Here is a 14,009-nt window from a genome sequence, read left to right on the forward strand (position 1 = left end):
GATCCATTTCTAGCACTTACTTCGTACGTTTAAAATAAATAGTGCAATAGATCGATGAATAAATAAATAAAACATTATGGTTTTACTCAGTTTTACTTGGTAAATTCATTGGCTATCGAATTTTGTTGATAATAATGTCATATGCCATTTGTATGCTCATTTTTCCTTTTCTTTTTTGTTTTTTTGCAGGTTTATGTTCCTGGCAATATCATTTCCTTAAATAAATGAAGTGGGAAATTAAGGATTCCTTTTCTTTAAAAGACATTACAATTAAGCATTAGTGGTGACAATACGACTAACAGTAATCCAATAGGTCTAATATAAATAAAATACTTTATACATAGAAAGTTTCTGTCAAAAAAATGAGAGGTGAAAAAACAATGGAATTTTCTTTCCATTTTTGTATTTTGGCGTTCCTAAGACAGTACCGAAAAGAAACTTTTTTGTTGTTTCCAAGAAATACCAGCAGAACTTATACTTAACGCATATTGAAAGCAGATATGCAAAACATGATTGTTTTCATATTTTGACTAACAACCACTACTACAAAATGGAACAATTCGGAAATCAATTCGAAACTCGAATAATTAATTTCATAACAAGGTAACTGTAAATGTTAATTTTTTTCCTATTTCATGTTTGTTTATTTGCAAATCTTGATTTAGCCAAAGTATGAACGTTCATTGATGTGCACTAATATTCTATTTTGCAGTCTTAACTAATCTGACTAAGCCAGATCTTCTTTAGAAGCAGCTTACAAATGATGAGTCAAATGAACATCATTAAAGCAATAAAATCAGATACTCATGAAGAAGAAGTTACGGTTCAGTAGGATAAAAGAATGCCATAATTCGATCTTCGCCGTATTCATTACTTGCAATGCAGGTATATACCCCCAAGTCTTCCCACTGTGTATCATAGATCATCAAATCTCCATTTGCCAGTATCTGAAATACTGGCGAATTTTTGAAAAATTTAATACCCGTATTTGAAATAACTACTTCTCATTTAATTAAAACTTGATTAAATTTTTACATGTTTTTATTTAATTATATTTACTTTGTATTTCTTAACATTATCGAGTTTACAATTTTCCTCATTGTACCAGGTGATATTCGATTGCGGAGTTCCATTAACTCGGCAGAACAGCTGTACGGTTGCACCAGATATTTCAAAACGGCCATCTGTCCACATGCTTATTACTGGCGGTGAATGCTTACGCCAGCATTTCGCTTTTTCTTCTGAAAGTTTCATGAAAAGTAAAAGCAGTTGAAATACTATTTGACCATCCTATTAAAAATCGAATAAAAGCTTAGATTTTAAACACACAGTACTGAAGGTAAGAGATTATAAGCAAACATTATACGGAAGTGTTGAAACTCGCCAACAACAACAGTTGTTGTACTTTCAAGTTTTTGATGACCATTACTCGCTAAACATTTGTATTCAGCTGTATCTTTGGTTTTGATACATGGAACGACCATCTTGGATGCAGTTACACCATACTGTATGGTATTAAGATCCGCATTGTGCAGTTTTTCTGCGGCGTTGCTTTCAACTATGGCATGGATTATATTGCCATTGTATGCCCTGCAGAATATATCATAAAGTAAGTTTCCTTTCAACGACAGTGGTGAAGTATTTTAAGTCTACTTCTAAGTGCTGACTTGTCTTCAATCTTCTCAATGGTCTCTGGAAATCTGAAGAGCATATCTGAAAATCAAGCTAGTCAAATAATATAAGCATCGTTTGGGATGCGTACCTATACTTTAAACGCAGCTTTGACAATGATCCTAACGAACTGCTTGTACTGCCATAGTTAGTATCAGTGAAAGTCTCTGAGATTGCTGCGGGTGCGAAATCGCTAATTTAGTTGATTAAAACTAACTGGTACATTGATAACCTCAGAAGCAAAATTAACACAGTTAGCTCCACTTTAACTTTCAAAATCTGAATAGTGAGAGCTTTAGTTAGCAAATGGAATAAGAGAAACCATTCAATGATTGGTGGTGGGATGCCAATCGCTTCACATTTTAACACAAGTTCATTTCCGACAGCAATTTCAACTGCTTTTGGTGTTTTAGTGAAGTGCAAATAAGGAGCTTCAGTTAAATGTTCTGCAATTATTTTCATTTACAAAACGATTCTTTAAAAAATATATTAAGTTATATTAGAAGATTGGATGCGGTAAATGTGGAGCTCATGTTTTATTTTATTCATCTCTCCAGTTTATAACGAAAAAACTTCTCTGTAGCACCACAGTTTCTGCTAACAATGCAAATTTAATGTGATATATTTTCTGGTGAGATCGGCTTACTCGCAACCGAGGATTTCAATCACCAAAAGAATTTGCATAAAAATACCTGCATTGAAATTGCTGTTCAATACTTCTATGTCCTTTCCAATATCTGTTTCCACAACCTAAAATTTCTTCAATATTTTAGTTTTTAAAGTGAACAGTGAGAAAAGCATGAAAAACAGGAAAAAATATCCCAAATGTGAATTATTTTTAACATTGTCGAATATTGTAACTCACGTGACTTTTTTCAAAAATATCTCGTTGACGTAGTGTGGATATTGTTAAGGAAGTCAAAATCAGTAAATAGAAAACAGTAACATGGAGCATTCTCTGCGAAAAATAGAACTGAAAATATAATGAAGTACATTCCTTCCTATAAGCCAAATTGTTTAGATCAAAAGCAGCAAATGAGTTTGGTATCGGACACACTGGAAAGCATTTCTTCTTGTACTGGCCAAAAATTTTGTGAGAAAATCCTGAGTGATTAAGAAAAAAGAATCAGACTTAGAAAGAAGGACTCTGTGATGTATTACTGCATTGCAGCAGTTCAGACTGCCAAAACCAGTCTGAACTGCTGCAATGGCAAACAGTTTGGATAAAAACAAATAAATTAAAAAATTTTTATGTGTGAACAAATTAACCTTTTCTTTAAAAGTTGGAAGTATGGAAAGACAAAAAAAAAAAACTGGATTTGGAAGTCATCAAAAGGAAACCTACATCAGGTCATGCGATATATATTACGATACATATTTCACTTACATTTCTTTAATGTAATTGTGTATTAAGAATAGTTTAATGCAAAATTTTTATTCTTTTAAAATTATTAATTTGTGAGTCCACACCATACAAATATCAGAAAATGATTTGATTTCCACTGGAAATTAATTTCACAAAGATTATCAGCTTACTTCGAATTTAATTCATTTCTAAGTTAACTGATTTTGTAGGAACTACTGTCATATCAATTGAAAAAAAAGTTCAAAATAATGCCGTAAGTAATTTATTTCCCTGTACTGAAATTAATTGTTATATAATTCTACTCATCATTACTAATTTTTTAAAAGAGTTTTTACAATTGGTGGCATGGTCATAAGTTGGACATGGTGAAAGATTGAAATATATTATCTTATCAATTCTGTGTCAAACTATCGCTTCTAGCTGGTGTATTCATTGCGTAATTCTACATTTATTTGATATTTATTTGATATTAGTACTTGTCATGATGAAAAAGCTGTTGTCAAAATATACTTGTAAAAGATAACGTGAAGAAAGCAACAGAATCAATAAAATATTTTTTACTTTACCATAACAGAAACATTAATTTTCTCATATTATATACACATAGTACACAATTTTTTATGGTAATATTCAAAACTTATTAAAATATTAGGTTATAGTACTGCAAGTAAGACACAACCTAATGAAGATCAATTAAAAATTGCATTGTAAGGCTTATTATGCAAATAATAATAATAGTAATAATAATAAATAATAATAACAATAATAACAATAATAACAATAATTATAATAATAATAATAATAATAATAATAATAATAATAATAATAATAAATAAACAACTAATAATCAAATGTAATAACCAAGTATCAGAAATAAAAAAAAAAATCAATATAGCACAATGAACTTGTATGACTGCAGTATATAAAGTTGAATTCTTGATTTTTTCTTATTTGATTATTTTACTTCACTATAAACACTTTTTCGTGTAATGAACGGTTCACAGTTCGATTCACACTCTGTGCTCTTATTAATGGGATATTTCTCTCCTAATTATTTGCAAAAATATGTCATATGTATCCATGCGTAATCCCTATATTTTTACTCACGATTTGATAGTAAATTGTTAACAGCAAATTCTTTCAAGAATTAGAAGATGGAGTTTTACAGAAGTGATAAGATGCAGTCAATTAGCCTTTCAGAGATGTAGGGCATCTGAAATTTCAATTATAAAGCGAAAATGAGTGTTGCTGATATCTCGCTTAAACGATATACTTTATACTGAATAACACACATAGGAAAACACTGTTGTACATTTGCTTAAAAAGTAGAAAAAATTCTGAATAGTACATTCTTACTCAAAATAAGTTTATTGATTAGAAATAAACATAACAGTTTTAATTTCTCAGGTTAGTAGAAAATAAAAGCTACCTTTTCTCTTTACCACATCAATTGGAAAAACGAATTGCATTTCGGAACCCGCACTGCCTCGTTTAAAGAGGCTAGTTTTTGGATAATAATTGCTAGATTTCATAAATACCATAACAGTCTACAATGAAAGGGCAATATTTTTAATTTCTGTGTTCGGTCCATTCCCCCTTTAGATCTCGTGCTATTTTATCCATCATTAATATCGTTTGGTTATGACCATCAACTCAATATTTTAAATTATGGAAACAATTTGATTCTTCATTTTTGTGTTCATATCAATTCCACCATAACTGCATAAGTACTTTAAAATCAGGTTTGTCATGAATAACTCAGCAACCTCGTTGTCACAGCTAATGATTAAACACCAACTTCTATGAACTTGAAATTTTTGGTAATATCCATTTAATGAAATACATAAACTCTATCAAGCGAGTTTTAAGTAATCGTTCGAGAACTTGAAGAATTGCTGTACTATCTTCAAATTGTTTGGCTTACACGAAGGCAGTGGCAAACTCCTTCTCACTTTTTGGAGGTGTTTGATTTGCTAATCCAACCGGATTTGGAAATTTTCGACAGCAGATTACAAGTACAAATACCTAGAAATGAAGTAGCGTTGTCAAAAGTTGCCTAGCAAATTGTATCTTCTGTCCCAGTTTTTACTGATACCAATTCACTGATAATATCTATGACTTTAATAATTTCCAAATGATTCATCTTGAAATCCAACTTTTTGTTAATAAAAAATAACGAAAAGAAAATTTGTAAGACACTATGGGAGTTTAGTCCTAAAAGTAATAAATTTTTGCCACTTTTTGCTTACACATACGTACTGTCCAAGAAAAATATTTTTGTGGATGCTTGTCGGTCAGGTAACATTGACATTAATTAATTACTTCGCCCCTTATAAAAGCATGGAAATGCAGCTCCATCAAGATGAAATTTTCACATTTCAATAACTCTTTCATAAAACGAAGCTTTCAGCTGCAGAAACATTATTTCCAATAAACTGATAAATGCAAACATATTTGAAGGAAATCTTACAGTCACAAAAAGCAACAATAAGAAACATGAATAAACCTTGCGGCAAAGCAATAAATGAGCGCTGCTAATGCAGCTGAAATAAATTCCAGTAGAACTTTTTATAATTCAATTAACCATTATAGATCTTGCATACACATTATTTCCACAAGAAAGTCTATGACTAGATTTTTACTAGATCGTCTGCATCAAATAGATCAATGAGCCTTTAATGAAGCTGGGAAAATTAGGTTTAGTAAGTTCGTCGCACCTGAAGCATCCGAGGTTTTCAGAAATGTTCGATGAAATGTTTTTAGAACAATTTTGCTTTCATTAGCAGTTAGAAAATAAGGTAGGTTTGTCGAATTTTCAAGAATTTCTGCAAAACATATCGATTGTTTGCTCCTCTACTCATGCAAATTAAAGCTTAGCAGATGTTTTCGTTCTCAAATTGCTAACACTCTACGTCTACTAATTAAATAACCATTATGATTGCCAGAATGAAAGACTTAGCTAAGAACTGTGCTCTCCACTCAAACATCAGTTCTCCACTCTCGCAGTGTCATTCAAAATGTGATTCCCAGAAGACAGCAACTTCACCCTGGTAAGATGTGCAAACTTACTGCACGTATAGCTGTTTGCCTCATCACATCCATGGGGAAATTAAGTTAAAAGATCTTCAACAAAACCTTTCTTCTATTCTCTGTAATTTTCTCATACCACGGTTCATACGAAACTGATGCAAATATATACTTCTGTGTAGTTAATTAAATAAGATCAAACTTTCTCTTTCGCAATAGTAAATCAACATTTACTCTAAAATCAGAAAATAACGCAATGAATGACAATTCTGGAGCTACTCTTAATACCATTTAAATCATTATCACTTAAAGTCGGAAATGTGCACCGACCGTGAACATCACACTATTATACCTTACACTCCTTCTCCTCCTCACCTGGAAGAGTTTACGGGAGAAAAGCATACATTAAACATGAGGTACACATCAAATAAAAGAAACAAAATTTTAAGACAACTTCCAATACTCAAATAAACCACACTAAACTTCTAAGGCCACCTTAAATGACTTTGAAGACTCAGCATTAAATATGATGTAGTAAAAGGAAATATTTAACAATGTGATGCGAATTCAACAATCGCTTCTTTTAACACGAATAAAGTGGGAGCGTGATAGTTCCATAAAATTCATAATGCACAGAATGCTATATTGAATTACATAAATACCCAAATTGCTCACATATACGACAAAACCGGCATCAAGAACCTCGTTTCATTTAAAATTGTTGGGAAAAACGTCCAATTAGCTTAGAAGTCATAAGCTGAAACGAAAGTCGCATAGTTATCGTCAAATAAATGCATATGGAACCATTTTAGTGAGCACTTTTATGGATCCAGAAAAGGTACGCTAAACATTTCATATACAAAGTGAACAGCTCGAAAAAAAAAAAAAAAAAAAAATACGAAGTCCCTTAATAACTGATATGTAAAGTTTCACAATCTCAACCACTGTGTCCTTCAAATTTAAAATTCCAAGAAACATAATATCAAAATTTTAACAAATAATAAGCCACAATAAGATAATCATAACGGTATCATCGGTCTATCATTTACTAATCTCATAAAAAGAAAAAATCATGTCACTTCATATCTCATTATATATAACGTCTGATATAACCCACTTAACTTCTGCCAGAAATAAGGCCACAAAAAAAAAAAAAAAAAATTCAGTGCAACAGTTAATAAAATCGATATACGAGGACTGAACAAGGAAAAATGTGAGTGTGCAGTGATAAACGATATGCTTTTCACAATGTTATGAAAACCTTATTACTAATTTCGCACAATATTTTACTCTATGTTTTTGACTAAATCAACAAGTTGCCCATTACTGAATCTGAAATATTTTCTTATTATGAAAATATAGGATATATGGTACATGCATATCGTTTCATCTCGACATTAAACGAATGAGCTTACCGGTGGAAAATCACAAAGATATTTATCACATATGAAGCCGTAATTCATGTCAGATTCTCAAAACAAGCACTTCATTTGAATATATATCAGAAAGACAATAAATTCTCGGCATGTAATGCCAAGTATACCCCCATGCTATTTCTGCATCATAATCTCCCAACAATATAGTTATATTTATGACAAAAGCAAAAAATGAAGAAGAATGACCCAATTAGTTTTTAGAGATAATCCCTTATTACAATTTTCTTTTCTTTTTCAATTTCTTATTTTCAAATATATCAGTTTTATTCTACAAAAGAAGCTAATGAATGGTCTTTTAAAGGTAATAAAGACTTGTTAAACATTAACTAAATATGTGCAGAAGACAATTACGCCTCTTAAAAACTTAAACAACAGAATAATATATAATAATACAAGTGTTTCCTAGATATGAAGATATAGAACAAATAAATGACGAAGTGACAAAGATTGCTATTGCTTAGATTAAGCAGAAATCAAAGTTAAGGAAACTATAAATCCGTAAAATTAAACAATAGTAATCGGTGAATAATCAACTCTTCAAGCAAATTCTTTTACAACGAGCAACCGTTTGTTCACAACTGTTAATAACTGATTTATTCATGTTCAGCCTCATTTTAGTAAGTCTAACATATCATCCGAAGACACTCGCTCCTGAGAAGCATTGGTGAAAACAGTTGATGCCCCGAGTATGTCTCTATCTACAATTCAGTTCCAAAAACCAAATGTCTTTTCTAAGAGAAAGAAATAATTCATGCATACAGACTGAACAAAAAATATCACTTCGCATAAATTATCTACAATGAAGACATACCTGTTGCTGGTACAGACATAGAAGGAGTCATTTGGTTCATCGGTAAAGAATGCTTCTGCGGTTTCTTTTTCATACCCAGATCATCCAAATTAATATTAACTTTGCTTGATGCATCTGCCCATGTCGATGCAATTTTCTAAATTTTGTTTCATAGCATTTCCAGAAGACAATATACAAATCAAATAATTTCACAGTTAGTATTGTCAAACACTCAAAACGAGAAAAATAATGAATGCCAGCTTCATAAATGTGAACATTTTTATAAACATGAGACGTACCACAGCTGATTTTGAATCCTGATCGACTTGTAGAGAAGGCACATTTACGTGTGACGGAATAACGGAAACGGAATGCGTAGGCACAGGCACCTGCAAATACAATATTTGGAGTCAATGGTGGAAAAAAAAGTGGTAAACCGAGTGTGGGAAAGAATAACTTATTCCAATAATGTTCTCATATTATGAAGAATCGCATTTTTTCCAAACTGTATATAAAGTATTAAAAAGTGGAAATATCCTACATAATCATGAATAAAAGAAAAAAAAAAAGATTAAGGTTGTCACACCTTCTTATCTCTGTTTGGAAACAAAGGCAAAAAGTTGTATTCGGCCGATAACTGCTGATTGAATCTACTGCCAAAAACTATTCGAATTTCAGGAAAGTCAAAGAATATGCCAAACATATGTTCGTGCATTTACAAGTTTTGCGATAACCATCATTATTTTTTAACAAATTACAATTTGAAAATCCGACCAATTCTTTATTAACTATCTAGTTGGAAGCTGAATAGTCAAAAAAAAAAAAAAAAAAAAAAAAAAAAAAAGAACAATAGTAATAATCTAACGTACTAGTGGAGTAGCTTCAGCCAAAAGAACAGTGTTCTGAAGAGATGACTGCACAGTACTATTAGCCAAAGAGACATGAGCTGCAGAGACGTCACCCCAACATGGGGAAAAGGCAGCACTGCTACTTAACAGGGATGGAAACGTTGCCTGTACAGGAGCTGCAACTGACGGCACAGTAAAAGAATCGGCTAATCCAACAGATCGTGCAGCAGAAGATACACCTTGTTGATTTGCATTTGAAAATGCAGCATCTGATACTGATCTAGAATGAAAAGATCAAATACTTAAAAAAGCACACGATATTTGAATGCAGTTTCTTCGAGAAATTTAGTGAAATAACTCATTGAAACTAAAAAACTTCAAACATAGTTTTATAATAAAGTACAACTTCAATTTTTATTGTCAAAAATATGTAATAAATGATAAGTCCGGCGAATGATTCGTATTTTAATAATGAGCGCGAGATACTGTAGAAAAAGACATGTTGGAATAGAAATAAACAAGATTAGCAACGCACTCGGAAGATAAACTGTCAAATCTCAATTGTGAAGTGAGTTGTTGAGTACTGGTCAACTGGTTCATAGCTTTCATTAATGAGGAAAGCTGTAAAGTGGTTGTTTTTGAAGAATCTTTGAAAAATGAAGTTGAGGAATTGCTAGAATTGCCATTATCATTGAATTCATCTAATCCAAGCAGATCTAAAAGAAGTTCAAAATAAAATTGAGCAAATTCCGGTACCTGGAAAAATACTGTTTAAGTGTTGTTTACTTCTTTTACCTACCCCATCATAGACTTCTTTAATATTCAGGCCACTTAATGAACAAATACTTTTCACACTTCAGAGGCACTTCTACTTTAAATGTTAGCTTCAGCCACTGGAAGCACATGGAACAATTAAATAGAAACAGTACAGCAAACAAATCACTTCTGATTCACAGATAGTAAGTCGTAAACAAATAAAAACACAACTGATTTTAAGATAGCGAAAGCGAAAACTAAATAACAGTAGATTAAAATGAGTGTTTATCGAAATCTTATATTTCTCGACAATTTCCTTAATTTTTTTCTTTTAGATCAATTTTAACAGCTTACTGATAATTCCCTCTTACGTTCCGCCCAGCTAATGTTCCTTCCAGTTCACTCTACCTAGATCAAGCAATGAAGACCTAACAGTTTCGTCTGTTATTCATCCATAATCTGCTCACCTTTTACCAGTAATAAATTTATCACTTATATAAAAAATTTCGATTGTACAAAATTACTGTGAAAAAAATCATCCAGAATATTTTTATGAATATCTGCCAAACTGAGGAATAATGAAGCGAAAAGTGACAGACGGTTTCATCTGCATATGAAAAGTACCTACTGTGCGGAATAGACTAATCGGGCTTACGAAAATTTACCTAGATAAAACAGGCTAAAAAGGAAGAGAAAGATAATCGTTAACTAGAAATATATTTGCCATGAAATAGTTTCCATTCAAAAAATTCAAAAATAAATATATCGTAGCCAACTTATTCAGTGGTTTGGTCAATGAATATTGTTCCAGCATTAACAATATATGAATATAGGAATCGAAGAGTTCATAGATCATACGCACTTCAAAAGGGGCGGAGATTTGAAGGTAATAGTTAGCAACAAAATTTATAGGGTTCAAACGACACGTTCAATTTTGGTTTTATTCTTGCAGTTGCCGAAAAATCAAGACTATGAGAGGAAAACGTAATAAAAGAAGTATAACAGTAGAGATTACAACCTTTGCATCATATAGACGTTTTTTTGGAAATCAGCCGACAAATACTAAACTAAGCAATCTATAACACTGACTTTACTAATATATGAAATATGTTACGAACCGCTAACTGGTTTATTCTGCAGAAGAATGCCATTATCGCGATGCTTTACTCGCGTAGCTATTGCACTCGGACCAAAAGAAGGAAGGGAAGGAGGAGGAGGAGGAAGTGCTGCTGCAGGAATTGGAACATCCACAGTATGTAGCTGATAAGGCTTATGAATAGGATACGGTTGTGCTGTTATTAATGACGGTAAGGAAACTTTCTGAGATTGCGAATGAAGATTACGAGCTAAGGCAAAATCACCAAATTCTTCATCATCTTCAATCTCGTGGTCAATCGGATCCAGTGTATGCTATAAGCAAAATTACTGGTACGTGATATAAAATAAAAGAAAAACTAGCAATTGTATGGTAAACTGAAAAAAACGGCAGTAATTAAACTTGTACAAACAAAAATAGCTAACTTACCTCCCGTATACCTAGTTCTGGACTATCACCTTCACCGTGGATAATTTCTTCGTCTGGAAACTGGAACGAGTTAACTTCGCGATGATAAGAATCTCTAAAACCAGCGAGAATCTTATTGGTTGAATGAAACATAATATAATATTCACAAAGTAAGGCATCAACAAAAAAACAACCTTCCATCTTCATGACATGAATTTCTCTTTGAAATATCACTGCTATTTCTCCAGTTACCAAAATTTTCTGTATTATTACTGCCTAAAAGAGAAGAAGATAACAGCGTATCTGACCTAACACAATGAATAAAACACTGATAAAGTACTGCTCACCTCTCGCTCTTCAAAACTCAGCCAAAAAGTCTGTCGGATTAAAATATTTGATGTTATATTCTACAAGAAAGTGTTGAAGCAACTGTTGAATTGAGTTTTGGATATGCTGTACTTACATCAAAAAATTAAAATATCACAAAATCAACTATTGCATTATCCCACAACGGTAGTTGAAACTTCCTATAATCCCACAAAACCGATACTTTCTACCTGTATACTAATACTCATGTAAAGGCCAATACTATTCTACGTGATGACAAAATTAAAATGAAACGCACAGTCATTTCTTTTTAAAGCTCGTAAAAATAATCATATTTTGATTGCCATATTAGAAACTGAAAAAGATTTTGTTAACTAACTGAAAGTAATTTGTCCACACAAACGCATATCGTCTTTCGAGTAGCCTTTGTATTTCTCCTTGCCTTCCAATTTTGCTTTTTTCCGCTCTGTTTTTAATTGTTCATCATCTTGAATTAAATCGAATAAAACGCTAACACGATGTCGTACTGTAAAAAAAAAAAAAAAAAAAAAAAAACTGATTTGTAAAAACTGGAGTCTAGATTTATCTTAATATTAAAAAGTTCAGGAGATAAACCAGTGTTCTTTCACAATCGAATCATATAACAGTTAAGTTTGTTAAAACATCATATTCATATATGCTATAGAGAAAAATAAAACGTGAAGTTATGGTTTCTTTAAAATCAAAAATACATTACAAAAATTAAACAAATCAGACCGTTAAGTCCCTGATCTTTTCCCTTTTCATCAATAAATTTATAAGACTCCAGCGTACGCATCTCAAATAAGTGATCGCGCGTATTGCTTACCACCCGCTCACTACCGTTTTTTAACAGATAGTGCAACAGTGTTAAAGACTAAAAGATCACATATAATATAATAGAAATTTATAGAAAAAAGTAAAAAAGAATCATAAGCCATCTTAAAATGCAATACTAGATTAAAAGTAATAAAGAGTTTGATCAAAACATGAACAGAGCCACGTAATGTTCCCTATAATACTGAATACAAGGTCTCGAACCCGTTAGGTTCTGGATCGATTTCTACGTAGATATTATATATCACAAAGTGTTCTTGCCTTGTATACTCGTCTCCAAGCATTCTTATTATCTTGTAGCATACGTTTCCAAAGCATGCTCATCACTTCGGGAAACGCATCATATTGATATGTCATATGCGCGATTTCAGCCATTTGAGGCCCTGTTGGTCCCCATGGGTCTTCGTTTGTTGCTTCTCGGACCTTGCTTTCTGCTTCCGTATAGTTCATTACTATCCCCTGCCTGATAAAATTAAAGAACGAGTAACTCACCAACATAGTTCTAGAATAAAATCCCAGTAATACTTCTATTCTCTTTATAAACTTAAAAGAGTTTCACCCAAACAGTTTGGCAATATCCCATAAAAAAAATCCACATTACAAAAAGATAGGTTTCACGTTAAGAACAAACAACATTAATAGTTATTACTTATAAACAGCTTTCAATCTTGCAAAAAAAAAAAAAAGAAAAAAAAAAAAACTAACAGTAATATTCCGAACATGGGTTACCTAGATGAAAAGATCAAAGATAACTGAAATGGATTAATGTTTAAAACTAATGAAATGATTGAATGAACTGGATTCACAGATTTAGCAAATAACTTCTTAAAATCAATAGGGTTGCTTACACTTTGTCACCAAGTTTTCTGATTTCATATGTGTTGAACGAATCGGCTACTGTTCTTGTAAAACTCGCAATACCACTCAACAGATCCGACATGGCCTCACTGTTCCGGGTTTTATCTGTTGAAACGAACAGAATGATAAAGTGAATGGAAAAGAAAAATCTACGCGAATCGACTAGTCCACAATACAAATAGTTTTCATCGTCCACGCTTGCCCATTCCATCCCACTATCCCATATATATATATATATATATATATACAGAGGGAAAGGAAAGAAGGGAGAGAGAGAGAGATGGGCAACGTACAAACACATCCTCAAACAAACATAAACACCAAAGAGACAGGAGGACGAAATTGATGTTCACAACGGTATGAGAAACTCTGACAGGGCTACAGTGCAATAATGTTATTCAATGAGACACTGTGTGTGACTTATGTCTCTTACGTTTGCAATTCTTTTACTTTTGGCTTTTTTCCGTTACTTTCCGTGGTCTAGGTCTTCTCGGTCTTGATATTATCGAGCTGATGAAGATTATTAAACTGCAATAGTAAATTCCATCATTAGTTGCGCGACTAAATTCAT

The 14,009-nt window shown here is 32.2% G+C and overlaps 2 protein-coding genes across 2 annotated transcripts; both read right to left on the reverse strand.

Annotated features, from left to right (window-relative positions):
• Positions 1-818: 818 nt before the first annotated feature.
• Bm9620 (Uncharacterized protein) lies at positions 819-2,626 on the reverse strand (the record flags this gene model as incomplete). The annotated part of the gene is made up of 6 exons (XM_043073838.1): positions 819-947; positions 1,060-1,241; positions 1,385-1,590; positions 1,994-2,117; positions 2,364-2,421; positions 2,537-2,626. The coding sequence occupies 6 exons, from the start codon at positions 2,624-2,626 to the stop codon at positions 819-821; spliced, it is 789 nt and encodes a 262-aa protein (XP_042929772.1).
• A 5,483-nt stretch (positions 2,627-8,109) lies between these two features.
• Positions 8,110-13,649, reverse strand: Bma-rsd-3 (Uncharacterized protein; the record flags this gene model as incomplete). Its single annotated transcript, XM_001899138.1, has 12 exons — positions 8,110-8,198; positions 8,312-8,447; positions 8,590-8,679; positions 9,160-9,418; positions 9,674-9,854; positions 11,013-11,304; positions 11,420-11,513; positions 11,593-11,674; positions 12,105-12,251; positions 12,482-12,620; positions 12,851-13,043; positions 13,429-13,649. The coding sequence occupies 12 exons, from the start codon at positions 13,647-13,649 to the stop codon at positions 8,110-8,112; spliced, it is 1,923 nt and encodes a 640-aa protein (XP_001899173.1).
• Between the last annotated feature and the right edge of the window lie 360 nt (positions 13,650-14,009).

The sequence above is a fragment of the Brugia malayi genome (genome assembly GCF_000002995.4).
Source record: "Brugia malayi strain FR3 genome assembly, contig: Bm_v4_ChrX_scaffold_001, whole genome shotgun sequence".
Taxonomy (NCBI): domain Eukaryota; kingdom Metazoa; phylum Nematoda; class Chromadorea; order Rhabditida; family Onchocercidae; genus Brugia; species Brugia malayi.